At 42.7% G+C, this 16,834-nt stretch overlaps 2 protein-coding genes across 2 annotated transcripts in view; both read left to right on the forward strand.

Moving 5' to 3' along the window:
• Positions 1 to 2: 2 nt before the first annotated feature.
• LOC106805064 (histone H2A-like) lies at positions 3 to 409 on the forward strand (the record flags this gene model as incomplete). The annotated part of the gene is made up of 1 exon (XM_014806543.1): positions 3 to 409. A coding segment is annotated over one exon (315 nt), but the record flags the coding sequence as incomplete, so codon positions are not given.
• Positions 410 to 8,533: 8,124 nt separating this feature from the next.
• Positions 8,534 to 16,834, forward strand: part of LOC106805072 — a 50,623-nt gene continuing 42,322 nt past the window's right edge. The window contains exon 1 of the mRNA XM_014806554.1: positions 8,534 to 8,774. Within this exon, the coding sequence (XP_014662040.1) occupies positions 8,534 to 8,774 (241 nt within the window). The remainder of the gene's footprint in view (positions 8,775 to 16,834) is intronic.

Here is a 16,834-nt window from a genome sequence, read left to right on the forward strand (position 1 = left end):
GCGCTGGATGGCAGTTCCCTGTCGGACGTATCCATCGTTTGCTACGAAAAGGCAACTACGCCGAAAGGGTTGGTGCTGGCGCTCCGGTCTACCTGGCTGCCGTCGTCGAGTACCTGACCGCCGAAGTGCTCGAGTTGGCCGGCAACGCTGCCCGCGACAACAAGAAGTCCAGAATCATCCCACGTCACCTGCAGTTGGCGATCCGCAACGATGAAGAGTTGAACAAACTTCTATCCGGAGTGACAATCAGTCAAGGAGGTGTCCTGCCTAACATTCAAGCTGTCCTCTTGCCAAAAAAGTCTGCAAAGGCCCACTAAGAAGTTTGCCGTTAGGAACCAAGCTGTAGGCCGTACCAGTAAAACCACCGGCCCTTTTCAGGGCCACCATTTCTTCCCAGAAATGATCTCTACGTTGCATACGTTTTGACCGATGACTTGCTACAGTAAATTATAATCGGCGACCCTAGCCTAGGCTATAATACTATAGTGACAAGTTTTAGAACATTTTGGAAAAACATTTGAAATATAACCACAAGATACTAGGTTACTGCGACTATAGACTGTGTCCCCGCACCGAAAACCGACCGATCAGTCAAAAAGTGTATCGTCGATAGTGTAACATCGATAAATAGCATTTTAGTTGCAGCTAAAAGCACGACAGGACATGAATTCTGAAATGACAATGAATTGTTGACATAATTATACTGTCATATAGGATCGATGAATATTACTAAATGTAAAAAGTAACATGTAATCGGAGGTGAGCGCCGAAAGAGTGAGCATAACATATCAGGACACATAAAACGGTATTGCTAGGGTTAGAATACCAGACATACCGTCTTCCGCTCTCTCTCTTTCTCTCGCTCTCTCTCTTTCTCTCGCTCTCTCTCTCTCTTTCTCTCGCTCTCTCTCTCTCTATTGGTTTGTCAACAGGTATTGACGTTAGTCACACAGCCTGGTCGGGTTACAGGACACAATGTGAGATGAAACAGAATAAAATTGTAAAACCTTTTATTAAAACATTTAGAGCATTAACAGATTAACATAAAACAATTATGTTAATATTTTGATACAATTTGGATATGATGGATATTTTTTGAATGAAAACAGGCGATAAATTAACATAACATTCTCACACAAATTTGATAAAATATTGGCACAAGTATAATTGTTGTAATCTGATATTAATGCATAAATAATAAATATAACAGAGAAATAATTAACAAACACATTTTAGAACAATTAGGATAAGATCTGTTTAAAAATAAACATGATAGGAATGCGGCAATAGCAAAACATAATATCACATAAGAAATAAAATGTTATGATAGTTACAATCAAATATTGCGCAATTAGGATAAATCATTATCAGACGTAAAATTAAAGTCGTGTTTTTGGCTGGGTCTCTCTCTCCCCTTCTCAACCACCTCGCCATCTTTCTTTCTCGTGCTCGCGCTCTCTTTCCCTCTCTCTGTTGCTCTCTTTCGTGTCATCTCTTCACTATCTCCTTCCCACCGTCTTGCTCTCTCATTTTCTTACGATCTCGTCTCTTTGCTCTCGTCAGCTTTCTCTCTGCTCTCTCTCTCCTCTCTCTTTCTTTCATTGTCCCTATCTCTTGTCGCTCTCGTTGTCTTTCTCTCTCTCTCTCTCTCTGTCTTCTTGCTTTCACCTGATTTCTTCTCCTCTTCGTGCCCTGTCTTTCTCTCTTATCTCCTCTCTCCGTCCTCCCCTGTCTGTCTATTTGCACGCACTCTTCTCTCTCTCTCACACACGTATTGCTCTCTCTCTGCTTTTTCCCTTACTCCCCGCGCACCTCTCTCGTCTCTCTCTGGTCTCTCGTCGCCTCGTCTCTCTCCTCTCTCTCTCTCTCTTCTCTCTCTCTCTTCTCTCTCTCGGCGCCGCTCTCTTCTCTCTCTTGTGCTCTGCGTGGCGCCTCTCGGGGTCGTCGTGCGTGCTGTGTGCTGTCGTCGGCGGTGCTCTTCGCGTCTCTCGTCTCTCTCGTTTTCTCTCTTTGCTCTCTCTCCTCTCTCTCTCTCTCTTTTCTTTCTATCTCTCATTCTCTCTCTTCTCTCTCCCTCTCTCCGTCTCTGCTCGTCTCGTCGCTTTGCGGGCCCGCTCGTCTCTCTCTGCGCGTCTCTCTTTGTCTCTCGTCGTCTCTCGTCTCTCTCTCTCGGTTCTCTTCTCGATTCTGGCTTTTCTCTGCGTCTGCTCTCGTCGGCTTCGTCGGAGTTCTCGCGTCATCTTCGTCGCTCTCTCTCTTTCTTTCACTCTCTCTCATCTCTTTCGCTCTCCCCCCCCCTCTTTCTCGCTCTTTCTTCTCTCTCTTCTCCTCTCTCTCGTCTCTCTCTCTCTCTTCTCTCTCTCTCCTCTGCGCGCTGCGGCTCGTCTCTTTCTCTCGCTCTCTCTCTCTCTCTTTCTCTCGCGCTCTCTCTCTCGCCTTTCTCTTCTCTCTCAGCTCTCTCTCTCCCCCTCTCTCTCTCTCTCGTTTCTTTTCTCTCTCTCTCTCTCTCTCTCTCTCTCTCGCTCTCTCTTTCTCCTCTCTCCGTCCGGTCTTTCTTCTCGTCGTCGGTCCCTCTTCTCTCATCTCCTCCTCTCGCTCTGCTCTCGCGCTCTCTCTCTGCTCGTCTGTCTCTCTCTCTCTCTCTCTCCATCGTTATGGCGCGCGCGCTCTCTCTCTCTCTCTCTCTCTCTGCTCTCGCTCTTTTATTTCACTCTCTCTCCCGCTTGCGCTCTCTCTCTCCTCTCTCGTCTCGTCTGCTCGTCTCGTTTCTCTCTGCTCTCGCCGCGGCGCGCTCTGCGCGTCTCTCTCTGCTCGTCTCTCTTCTGCTTCTCTCTCTCTTTCTCTCTTCTCATATCTATCTCTCGGCTCTCTCTCTCTTCTCTCTCTCTCTCTCTCTCTCACGACTCTCTCGCGCTTCTCTCTCTTGCTCTCTGGCTCTCTCTCTCGTTCTCTCTTGCTCTTCTCGTCTCTCTCGGTCGCTCGTCGTCTTTCTCCCCCGCTCTCTGCTCTCTCTCTTCATCTCGCTCTCTCTCGCTCTCTCTTGCGCTCTCTCTCTCTCGCGCTCTCTCTCTCCCCCCCTCTCTCTCTCTCTTTCTCTTTTGCTATCTTGCTCTCTCTCACGCGCTATCTCCATTTCTATTTATCTTATGCGTAAGAGTAGCGAGGATTTTGTGCGCTTATCAATGCTGCCATTTATCGTCGAAATAAATCGGGACGATTTATCGTTGGAATTTATCGTTTTGATTTATAGTTGAGATTTATCGTTATTATCTTGCGTTCACTGCGTTTAACTTAGTATAAAGACGTGGTCCTTCATGAACTGCCGTCCATAAGCCGCACACTTCTTCAGCTTCTCACAGAATTCTCGCTCGTCATACGATTGTATACAACCTCAGTACACACACAAATCCTGCACGCACCTTCCTAGAAGCCCAGCCGACACACTTTATTAAACACTTTTTTTATTTACTCCTGTTGGAATGCACGCCATTTTTGTTTTAATTTTATCTCACGTCGTAGCAAAATAGGTGCTACCCTTGTCGCTTGATTTGACTCAAGCATTTGACTCCTATCCCCGCTAGAAATGATGAGGCGCAACAGGCCGTAATTCAAGTTATAACTATCATTATAATTCCGATTTGTTTCCGGCGCTTCATACGTAACAAAGTGAAATTGACAGCGCACAGATAATTATAAATTCTGTTGACTCGGCCATTTAATTACCGTTTATTTAGAAGATTTGCTGTATCTAAGCAAGTGCGATTCTAATGTTATGAAAGTGTCAAACTTATGTGTCAAACACGACTACGCGGCTTCTTGGTGTACTGTTTTTGCGGAATCTTACTCCTGCAATAGATGGCGCAGGAGATTTAAAGCGAAATATGTAGCCATGGAATGTAAAGCTGAAGCCTTCAACTTTACGCTCTCTGACGTAGCGGAGAAAGTTACGATTTTCCACCAAAGCGTGGCGCCTCTGTGTCCCATCAGTAGGGATTTACGACGCGAAGGGGGAATGTGTGTAAGGATGGCTTATTACATTATAACATAATAAATTATACTAATATTATATATAATAAAGCTAGGCCATGTCATTTAACGCTATATATGATCATATTCAAATGTAATTATAAATTAAATGTATAGCCTAGGCTAAAGCAAGGCACAGTCATGTAATCAGTAATTAGGAAAAAATATTATAGTATTGTTCATGGCTTCACGCTGCAGCATTGGAGTATGGTGAACGTCTTTGCAAGGATCATCTCAACAGGAACAGGTCCTTTAGAAGTAATTGGCGAACTGCTCCCAGCGCTTCATGCGTAACAGAGTGAATCCGCGGCAGAGTGCATATCTTCCCATTTACCAACGTTTAATAAAAGAGCAATGACTCAAGTCACTTAGTCCAGCAAGCACTTTTCGTGAAATTTACAGTGCACAAAACGCCTGCTAGGATTACATCTTTATAGATTGAGATATATATATATATATATATATATATATATATATATATATATATATATATATATATATATATATATATATATATANAACCATAACCAGAACAAAAACCTTAACTCTAATCATCTCATGGTGACCAATGTGATCGTCTTCTTAAAAAATTATACTCCAGTCGCGACTCCTATGCTCCAAGAGTTTTTAGCTCATCAATGTATGGCTTCAACACTTAAACATTATTATCATTCCAAATATACATATACGCGGATGTAGTTACCCTTGCCCCGCCAGCTCTTTCCTTGTAAGCGGATGTGTGGCTGCCATCCCATATAGCAAAAGAAGCTACATCCGGTTACAAGAAAAGAGCTGGTGGGGCAAGAGGAACTACACTAGCGTATATGTATATTTGGGATGATAATAATGTTTAAGTGTTGAAGCCAAATTGTAATTGATGAGCTAAAATCTCATGGAGCATAGGAGTCGCGACTGGAGTATAATTTTCTAAGAAGACGATCACATTGGTCACCATGAGATGATTAGAGTTAAGGTTTTTGTTCTGGTTATGGTTAGCGTTAGAAGTAAGGTACTCGATCATAATCCTAGGTATAACATTACCTTCCCACTTGAAAGCAAACTGACGATTCTCGGCTTTTCAGCGGATTCTGTACAATCATAGATAATGGGCGCACACACATTTTTAGACCTAATGTTATGTGTAGTGTACGTTGTGTGCATTGTGCAGTATGTGTTATATACAGACGATTGTGTAAGGAACAAATAGACATGCATGTGCGATTGGAAATGTGTTGACCGCTTGGTCTAGACCAGTGGTTCCCAACCCTTTGGACTCCCCGTACCCTTAATTTTTTTACACTATCTCCTGGTACTCCTTCGCCCACCATAAGCAAAATGAAGAACCAACACTGATGTATTGACATGAATATTTTGACGTCATGTTTATGTTTTATTAATGCAGTCGCACGACGAATTTTTCCAATCAAGCCGATGTCGATAGAGATGCCTGAATCACCCGTTGTTTATTATATAGCACAACTTTTTTTAAATTGTCTAAGAGGCTTCCCAGGTACCCCCTGTGGTGTTCACTGGTACCCCCATGGGGTACTAGTACCCCCGGTTGGGAACCAGGGGTCTAGACATTGGTATGGTTTCCGACCTGTAACGAGAAAGCGGAGATCATTATACTAAGTACAGACGCACGGTACATAGGACACACGGTCTTCCTACTGTGAGTAGATAATGATAATAATATAAACCTTCTCAACCAGAGAAGCACATTTTCAAGAAATACAGTTCTTTTAGCCATATTATTCTAGCTGGTCCATTCGAAAAATGACGGATAGGATTGATTCCCTCTAAATAGATTTTCGGGTGATGTCGTGTTTGTAGGTAGTTGGATCGTTTTATGGATCATTTTTCCAGCATAAAAAATCAACTAATTTTATTTAGCAGGCAGCCGAATGGATATTTCTTTTTAGACAAATTGCTCGATTTATAATGAAGGGATATTGCTAACGGAAACCATTCCACGATTTGCTAATTTCGTAGTTTCGTGAATAAAGTTCAAACACGTGAAATATCTTTCAATCGCTCGTTTAATGGGGGAACATTCCGTCTACTACTTCTCATAAAAGCACTATTCATTTGTTAGAGCCATATAGTTTGATGGATAGACACAATGTGGTAACGGACTTTTCCAAAACCTTTGAATAATGCATGCGACGTGAATCACCATAGTTGACACAAGATTTCAGAATCGTGTATTCTCCTGGGTCCTCTGTATTACTGGGACAGATCACCCACAGCTAGACGCATCTGCAAAGGTTTTAAGCTTTTTTTTCAATTCGCGTGGATGGTTTTATTCTGCTGTATTAATCCGCATGATTCTACCGGACATTCGTAAGTCTAAATCCTTGAATGACATTAGACGATCATCGTACTGGATTAGGATCGGTCTTGCAACGAGATTGCCTCGAGTTCCGCGAGTATACGTCATGATGGTGAGTGAGAGAAGAACTGGGGAAATGAGTAACGGTGCATGAGTAGTGTCGGAGGATGAGCCGTTGAGAGTCTAGTTTCGATTTTATTCCCTAAAAGGATTGGAGGCTCAGTATTTTCAGCCTAAATAAAACCACAAGTACTAGTACTTCGGGCTTTTGTGAAGTTACGAACCATAACAAAATATTGTTGAAATTTGCTTGACATAAACATAAACGGATTTACTATAAAGCGATATAAACGTAGGAGCGATGTACTGGTTGCATGCATAATACATCAATCTTTCAGTAAACACATTGCAAGGATTATATCTTTCTCGATCTTATCGCGCGCTCTCTCTCTCTCTCTCTCTCTCTCTCTCTACTCTTCTCTCTCTTTCTTCTCTCATCTCTCGCTCTTCTCTCTTCTCCTCTCAGCTCTCCTCTCTTTCTCTTCTCTATCTATAAATCTATCATAATTATATATCTAATCTATCAATCTATCTTAACTCTATTCTATACTACTCTAACTCTAATATATCTAATCTACTCTATCTAATCTACTCTTCTATCTATCTATCTAATCATCTATCTACTCTTCTATCTGATTCTATCTATCGTATCATCTACTATCTATCTATCTATATATCTATCTATACTATCTATTCTATCTATCTAGTCAACTCTATCTAATCCTATCTATCTATCTATCTATAACTACTCTATCTCACTATCTATCATATCATATCATCTACTATCATACTCTCTCACTTTCCTCAATCTCTTCGTCTGTTCTCTTTGCTCTGTCTCGTTTAGTGCCGTGAGTGCCACACCGTGCGCGCGACACGCGGCGATCTGTGTGTAGGTTCGCGCGCGCCGCCGCGGCGGTGTATGTGCTGTGCGCGTGTCGAGTCTGTGTGTGTGTGGATGTGTGGTGTGCTGTTGATGTGTTGTGGTTCGTGCGTGTGTGCCCCGTGGCTGTGTGTGGATGTTGTTGTGTTGCTGTGTGTCATAGTGGTGTGTTCGTAGTGTGTGCCTGTGTTGTCGGTGCAGTGCCGTGCGTAGGGGGTGAGTGACTGTGCGTGACGACGGCTGTGATGTCGTACGTGTGTGCCCCTGTGACGGTGGTGTGTGTCGTGTGTGGGCCTGCTGGTGGTGTGTGTGTGTGTGTGTGCGTGTACATGACCGTGCACGTGCGTGTATTATGAGACTATTTAAAATGATTTTTTCAAATTTCTTAAATTCGTTAGTTTCGCAAAAACTACATATATACACTTGACGCGATTTTGACACGTTAAACCTAAATTACATTGTCGCTTTACAGTTAAATTCGGGCTCTGCATCATTCATCTTTTGCTTGCTTTTCCATAATATTATCTTCTAAAATCAGCGCATCGCATGAGATGATCAGCACCGCCGTGGTCTAACCGACCACTTCTTCGTCCTCCAATACATTATCTCCTAAACCCATAGAGGCGTGCTGCCTGGCCACGCACGCAGACGCGCAGCGCACAGGCCTATAAAGTAGCGTACTAACTAGGATGCAGCAGCAGCAGCAGCACACACCAACAGCCGCAGCAGTAGCAGTAGCAGTAGCAGCAGCAGCAGCAGCACACACCAACCAGCCAACACACGCCATACGCCTACACCACTCCGACCGTAGCCATCGATGCAATACGACGACGGCCCGCCCGCCCGTACGCACACACGCCACCGTCGAGTTGTCTCCAGAGACCGAGCGCTTGACTGACTAGTCGCTGGCTGCCAGCGCTGACGGCTAGACTGTCGATTTTTACGCGCATTATAATCGCCATTCGGTGATTTGATTTCGCACAACCTCGACGCGCCGCGCGAAATTAGGTCGTACGGCCGATAGGTGGCGCTTGCCCGGTGAAAACTCGGTCGCTTCCATATTCGCTCTTCGCACGCGCAGATCTCGCGTCTGCAAAGCGCAGTCATACTCCGGAATCGCACACCTTGCCTACGGTACGAACACTCACTGACTCGACTACGCAAGGAGCAGCGGCAGCGTCTTTCTCGTGTATATATATATATATAGTCATCTGTAATTCGCGAGAGAGTACAAGATGCGGTCACCGAGCACGTGGGAACTGGTGTGCATGTGCGCGGCGCTGTTGATCGGACTGACAGCGTGCAACCCGGCGCTGTCGACGCACGACGCCGACGGTGACGACGTTGACGATGAGGAGGTGCAGGTGATAGACCTGGACGAGTTGAGCGCAGCTGAGCTGCAGGGTCTGGCTCAGTTCTTCGGCGATGACTCGCACCCGATCGCGCCCATACGGCAACTCCAGCGACTGCTGAACGGTAATGGTTGAAGCCTCCGCTCATTGAAACAGGAGTGACGAGGATGATTCAACGAACGCACGCACGTACGCACGCACATCCTATATATATATAGTGCGTGCGTGCGTGCGCGTGTGTGCGTGTGCGTGTGTGTGTATGTGTCGGTGCGTGAATGCTTGCTTGCTTGCGTGCGCGTGAGCGTGCGTAGGTCTGTGCGTGCGTATGTGCGTTGCATGTGTGCGTGTGTGTGTGCGTGCGGGCGAGCGTGCGCGTATAGCCTATAGGTATAAATATTGGTGCTGGGATATGGCGGCTTGACGGCTGGGAAGTAAGATGATGATAAGGAGTATAATGACTCATTCTTGGTATTTACTGATTAGCTTGCATGAAATGTCTAACGTTGAAAGTATCTGGTATACTGTATTCACATTGCAGTAACTGTAGTAGTAATAATAATAATGGTGTGCATATATATATAAATATATATATATATAGATATAGATATTATACATAATATGTGTGTGAGCGGTGTGGGTGCGCGTTTTCGTATACGTGTGTGTGGATGTACGCGTGCGTGTGCGGGCGCGTTTGCGCGTGTGTGCGCGTCTGTAATAAAAACTAATAACGGTGTAGCCTAATTTAAAGCGTAACTCGCTCTTTCCGATCAGGCTCCTAGAGCTCAATTCTGACTCCTTCTGCACACACACACTGGCAATGTTAACACTAGTAGGCGATAAAACTGAGCGCTAACATCATTCGCTCGTTACACCATGTATTCAGACTAGATAACCACCGTGGTCGCTTGCTAAGCGCTGGCGAAATTGGTGCCTTGAATTCTCTGCATCCTCGCGCGAATAGCCGTTGGCACTCCGACATCCTTCGATCATTACACTGCACTCCCAGCTGAAACGTAACTATTTCGAACAGCTCCGAATGACATACGGTTTAACCATTGTTTGCTAAATCGTGTTATTGATAATATCATTATTCAGTCGTGCATTTCTCCCGCCACGGCACCGTGTGGAACCGGGTAAATGCTGCCGGCAACGCATATATGCCGGTCGCAAATTTACAGTTCGGATGTTGTCAGAGAGTACGGCGCTGGGCTCTCGCCGGCGGATATTTCTCGGCGCTGAGATGTGAGAATTTCAAGTGGCTTCCCGCGAAGCAGAATTTTCTAGAGTGTTTTTGAAGGCGTCTAGTTCGCCTTTCTTGGATATTATTGCTTCGCTTTTAGCGGCGCCTGTATTGACATACACACACGTCGTGAAAGAGACTCATTCTGCCTGGAAAACCGTTTGATGGCAAGAACATGGATTCTATTTACTCCGCACGAGAACATGTTTGATTAACTTATGCCGTGTCATTTTTAAACGTGTATATATATATATATATATATATATATATATATATATATATATATATATATATATATATACCATGGAAAAACGTTATGGTACGTACTACTATTAGTCATAACATTACATGCGTTAAACATTAAACGTTTGCATTACACTGTTATAGTAAAAGTTTGCAGAATATAAACAAATCATTCTGTTTGATAAACTTATGCTGTGTAATTTTTGTAAGTATTTATACTATCTAAATTCATCATGACACATAGGCCTAATACTATAAGTCATAAACTCTCTAATTGAGACCTGTAAAATTTATTGATTTTTTGTCAATTTCTGTATATGGCTCAAACCAGGACAATTTTCTGCTTAATGTAATAATAATTGGTTTCACGGCAATACGAACTTTGCAGACGAGTAAACACAGAGCTCACGTAGAGCCCGCGTCCGGGGTGTATACACGCGCATGCGCCACGTAAACTAATTACTAATAATTAGCGTCAGTCATAAATAGCAATAACAATAACGATAATCATAATCATAATAATAATAATATTATTATTATTATTATCGTTATTGTTATTGCTATTATTAAAGACAGTGGCAATAATAATATCACTCTTTCCTTGTTCTTAAATGAATAGAAATCGCGCGCGTTGTATGTTCGGTAGGAGAATGCCAGCCGCACAGGACGAATATGCCGAGGGGCAGATATTAGATGATGATCCACGAGGCGATGTGATTAGGGGGATTGCGAATCATGTGCTCACAGCGTAAGAACAAATTTGAGTTTATCCTACAATATATAGATCTATGATTAAGCTAACTTCTAATTTCTTTTTATTTGTCCATCATCTTTTTATTATACTTTATTTTAAATTTTTATAACACTTTTGGCCCGTCACATATACAATCGCCAAAGCTATCGTCTTTGGGTACTGTGGAAAGTTTGCATGAGCAGCAGAAAATAACTATGACGCTCTTTTATGCTTCCCAAACAACGATCTATGAATCATATTTTGCCCATTTGGATCATAGCGACATGATAACTGTAGTAAAAGGGAAAGATAGTGAAACCTCAATCAAGCAGCAGCACTACGCGATGAGACGTATCTAGTCGTGAGTGTATATATACTGACACGGCTATAACTGATGGCCATCTATCAGACTGTCTGACAGCAGCAATGTATTATTTATTGTCGTTATTATATATACACGATTCTAAACGAGGACGCCTGGTCACACGAAGGTCATGCGCGCGCACGCGTAGGATGTGCTGTGTGTGTGTGTGTGACTGTGTGTGTGTGTGTGTGTGTGTGTGTGCGCCTGCGTGCGTGCGTGCGTACGTGTGTGTGTGCGTGCGTGCGTGTGTGCGTGCGTGCGTGCGTTCCTGCTTGCCTATGCGCGCCTGCCTGAGTGCGCCAGCGTGTGTTCGTGTTATATAGGCGTGTGTGCGCGCGCACATAGGCGCGCAAGTGTATGCCTGTGCCTGGGGTGATTTACTCAAGACTGAATGAAATGATGAAGTCAATCAATCAGTAGAAAACACAGCTCGCTGACGGTTGCTGTAGTTTTAAATTTCTCTACGCCGAGAACAAACCCTAGGGAATAAATACTCCTAAAGTAATCAATTTTAACGATCTAAGTTAATAACTACCGTGCAAAGGGGATATAGTGTAGCCACATCTTATCACGTACCAAATATTGTGAGAACGCATAACGAGAAAACTGTGTATATTATTATGATTACGAATATAATCACTTTTATTAATCAACTTAGTTCTAAAAAACCGGGAATGTAAAGAGAATCTGTAATTATAACCACCTGTATGCGAATTCCCGAGATTCATGGCCACGCGAGCGGAACGCTGGCAATGTATTCCAAAAAATTGCATGCTCTCTTACCTCGGTCGAGCCGCTAATATAACTATAGAGGTTTTGAACGCCATGTTTTTAAACTCATCTTCCTACACTTGGTGGTTTTACTCACTGGCAGCAAGAACCACTCCGCTGCAGCTACAGCACACACACGGCCTTTGTCTATATATGTTATATATATATAGATGTTAGATAATATATAGATATCTATAGATTAGATAATATATAGATAATATATATAGATGTTATATATATACAAAGGCCGTGTGTGTGCTGTAGCTGCAGCGGAGTGGTTCTTGCTGCCAGTGGTTTTACTTCGTGAAGGCGTACTACATGACTGAATGCTCATTACTAATAGGGAGGAAATTACTGTTTACACAATGGCACGGTCTATCCTTAGATAAATAGTATAATAGTGAAGCGAACGATGTAGTAAACAATTTTCAGAGATCTAAACAGTTAATTATAGAGCAACATGCGAGAGTGTTGCGCAAGTATTGCTTTGATATGCGTGATGTTTGAAATTAGGTCGAAATATAACAATAAAATATGCTCACAATCATGTAATTTTATCGTCAGTACCCGCCGCAACATTTTTCATATAAAAAGAAAGCGCGAGCGCTATCTGGCGGTTACTTTGATGAAATCTATTTTTTACCATGTAAAACCATCGGCCACGAGATTTGTGTTCTCTCCTGGGAGCCGTTCGCTCTTTCTGATCGTGCTTTCTATGACAGGCCGCCTGTCGTCAGCTTTACCTACCGAGCTTTTTATTGATAACGTTGCCCGATAGATCGCCGATGCGAAGGATAGATGCCAGGGAAATGAAGTCGTATCGGTGATGAATCTTGGCTATGTGACTTTGTGAACAACTCTGCATCCATTTATCTTATCAATAATAGCGAGCACGACACCACTGAGTTGCATATATTAATAATAATAATAATAATAATAATAATAATAATATTAATAATAATAATGCGCAAAATTCTGGATTAAATCCCTATATGTCCCAGGTTGGGACACGGCTAACCCAGAAGCCACCGGCTAATGCCGTGATCCACTTTGGAAATAATAATAATAAAAAATAAATAAATAAAATAATGATAATTAAAATAATAATAATAATAATAATAATAATTAAAATAATAATAATTATTATTATATACAGCTCAATGGTCGGCACCGTTTATATCAGGATACATCGAGGCGGGCATGATGTGTCGGCGGTGGCTGTAGCGTCTATATAGCTCTGAGAAGAATTTTCCGTTTCGAGCTCGCGTCGTTGGTATCAAATGCCGTCTTGCGCTACGCCCGCATGATAACCCGAAGCGCTGCTCGACGAAAATCGTTTAACATCTTAAGGGGACTTCAGAGGCATCGGTTCCGAACGCCAGTGTCGCATTCCGACAAGCGCGGATAACGCAATTGTATACATTGTGATGGAAAGTTCCAACGAGGACCTCGGTGGACCGATAGTATTCATGAGGGGCCTTTATTTAGCAGCATTTCCATTTAAAATTTATCCGACCAAAGGCTGCACGGCACCAGAGATTCCGCGGGCCAATAGCCGCTATTTCAGCTATGAATTTTTTAAGAGAAATGTGTATTTTCCTTTTCGTTATATTGCGCGCCGCTGCTTTTGGCAGATGGACATGCATAATTGATTGTGCTTAAATCTTTTGATTCGACTTTCATTGATTTAAGTTTGTAAGAGAACAGCCACGGAATTACAATGTCTTTAAAGTATGAAATCATCAGACGGGAAGAGAAATTTATAATTAATATAACTTTACATCAATATTTTACGAGCTATTTAAGACTTGACTTGACATGGATACTTTATGCTTTTATTTCATATTCTACCGCATTATTGATACTTTAGTTCCAATAACAATACCTTTATTTTTATACTTTTATACCAATACTGTTATTTTTACCAAAGCAAACCTATATATATATATATATATATATATATATATATATATATAACCAGCTTTTCTCGCCGACATTAATTTAATGTGTAATAGTTGTTTTTATAAAGTAATTGTATAATATGGCGTAAATTGCTTGTTATTACTACCGGAGCAGGAAATGCGCCATTCTGTAAAACATAAGCGCGAAATAAAAAACGCCCAGCTAAACATGTTACAAGTACAGAAATGCCCAACTTTTATGTGACTGAAATTTCCTTGCCCTACGGTTGGTTGGTGGCGCATCGTCGCATGGCAGACAAGTCAGTGGTGATGATGATGCCTATACTCCCGGACTCAGTAATGATTCTCTAGAGATCGGTAAACTCGAAGCGACACTATAGAATTCGCATTCACCATGTGTCTACTTAGCGCCGAACGGGAATTGCAAAATAGGCTTATGGTATAACCTAATTAATCAACGCATTCTAGAGCATGTTTAGCACGCTCACGGGCATACGTACACGCATACACGGCGCGATAGAACACTTACACGCATGTACAACCATGCGCGTGTGCACACGCATACGAACGTACACGTACATTCACACAAACAGCACACGCGTATGCGCACGCAATACACGCACTCACAGCCACACAACCAGATTCACGCGCACATTTGCATACATGCATATACTTGATTAAGGAGTTGGTTAGTCGCAGATTGAGTGATGGGCAGTGGATGTGGCGGCAATTCCAGTTACAAAACTAAAGACAGTTCTTACAAGTTGCGCGCATCAACATGATTAGCTCATTGGCAAGACACAAGGGACCTATGTCATTATGCTCTTGAATATATACCAATAATATACACTACTGGAGTGGATATAATACAATGTCAGGTAGTCCAGAAAACCGAAATAAGCCATTGTGAGTGCACTCCCCATCATAAATGTCGCCTGCAACATATTACGACACCATCTGGCAGCCATAACGGAGGCGCTTAAGACCTTCAGTTAGACATCTCGAGGCAAATATACTATTATGCTTGTCGATAAACAACTGTACTGCAAGGCAAAACTTGCTTGACAATGCGGATTCCAACACGACATCTCTGCTTGAGATTTCACATACAACTCACTTCGCAAACGTCAATTGGTCAACATATGGCTGACTTCGGGCCTGGAAGATATATGATCCGAGATGGTGTCTTCGGATCCAAACTGCAGCAAATATAATGAAAGGGAAGATGTGGAATCGCAATATTCCGTGCCAGTGGCGTAGACAAAGGTCCAGTTTGTGGGGGATGATTTTCGCTGTTACTTCCATGACAATTGTATAGGAAGGAGTGCTGCGCAGTAGCGCTACACGCGCGAGGCGCCTTGCGCAAAAGCCCTTAATAGGTGGGTCCAGGCCCGCGCCCTAGGCCCCTGTCAGGGGTGCAGGGGCATAGCCCTTGCCCGGTCCAGGGGCGCGAGCCCCGGAAGCTCTTGATTTACAATTGTAGAACACTTCAAGATGGCCGTTTTGAGAGAATTGAAAAACAAATTGATATTATAAGTGCAATTGTTGTGAATTCTAGGGTAATATTTTTTCTTTCGGACCCAGGAGGTTTAATAATACACGCAAACCCCCCCACCCACACACAACAGTGCGGATCGAAGAAACAAAAAATTAATAGAGGTGGCGAATCATGCGAGCTAAGGCACGAAGCGCCCGGGGGGGAGGGGGGTTGAGGCGGGTTGTCACCCTCCATTGTGTGCGAATTGTTGGAAAGTCTGCAACTAAAGCACTCAATTTTGGACATCTCTATCATAGAATATCAGGATTTTCCTCTTCAGGGTCAATGTCCCTCTCCTGTTTTAAAGGGGGGGGGGGTCCCGGGATTTTTGTTCTGAAAAGTAAACACCTCTTCGATGCAATTTCCTGGCAGCTATCGAGGCAAGCACTATTAAACAATCTTTAATTCAACAATAACATCACTGTTGGTTGATTATTTTTACCTTTGGGGACACCAACTAAATACTTACCTACCAATATTGCTATGTACATGTCCTCACTGGGGTTACCAGTGCAGACTTACTAGGCTAAAATACCTTCTGCCCTGCAAATTCAGGGGGGGGGTGGCGAACCCCACGTACTACGACCCCGCTGTTGCAACTACAGCAGCTGGAATCAATCTCTTCATGAAATTTTTGATATAAACGTAATATTTTACTGAAACTTAAAACTGCAAAAAAATATGAGAAAACAAACCAGATTTGAACAAAAAGTGCATTTTTTTCACCCCTTAATACAAAATCCAGGAATATACCTTCCGGTCGGCTCAGCACCGCCCATCCCCACCCCCCAAAAAGTGAGATAAAATAGAATTTTCCACATTCAATTCGCCCGTGAAGATCAACATCCCAACCTCTCAATAGGTCTATTCATAATTTTGAATAAAGCAAGGATTTAACTTTCGTGAGCAGTGATAAGACTTTGGGAATTTTGAAAAAAAAATAGTATATGGGGAACCCAAGTCTAAAATTAACCTTCTGAGTTTCAGTAAAAATAATTCATTCTGGAACGAACGTTACATTGCTATTTTACAGTAAATATATGTCACGTTCCATTTCTGTAATAATACATTAGAAGAGTTGAATAGCGATGACGGATTTTGTAGATAAAAATGCGCAAGTTATTTATTGTCTGTAAAATATTAAAATTTTCTCTCAGATTCTTCTGAAGTAGGGGGGGGATTGAAAGCCACCCACCTCAAATAAGTGTGGGGGTATATTACGCCCATCCCTGCTATCTACGCCCCCCAGCCCCTGTCAGTTAAACTCAAAAATTTGACTTTTGATCATGCATACAATATTCATAATCAATAGAATCTTTGTTAGCAGTACTCTACAGGCGCCGCAGAACTAATTTTTGAAATTTGGGGTGCAAC

The sequence above is a fragment of the Priapulus caudatus genome, unplaced genomic scaffold (genome assembly GCF_000485595.1).
Source record: "Priapulus caudatus unplaced genomic scaffold, Priapulus_caudatus-5.0.1 Scaffold6, whole genome shotgun sequence".
NCBI classification, from domain to species: domain Eukaryota; kingdom Metazoa; phylum Priapulida; class Priapulimorpha; order Priapulimorphida; family Priapulidae; genus Priapulus; species Priapulus caudatus.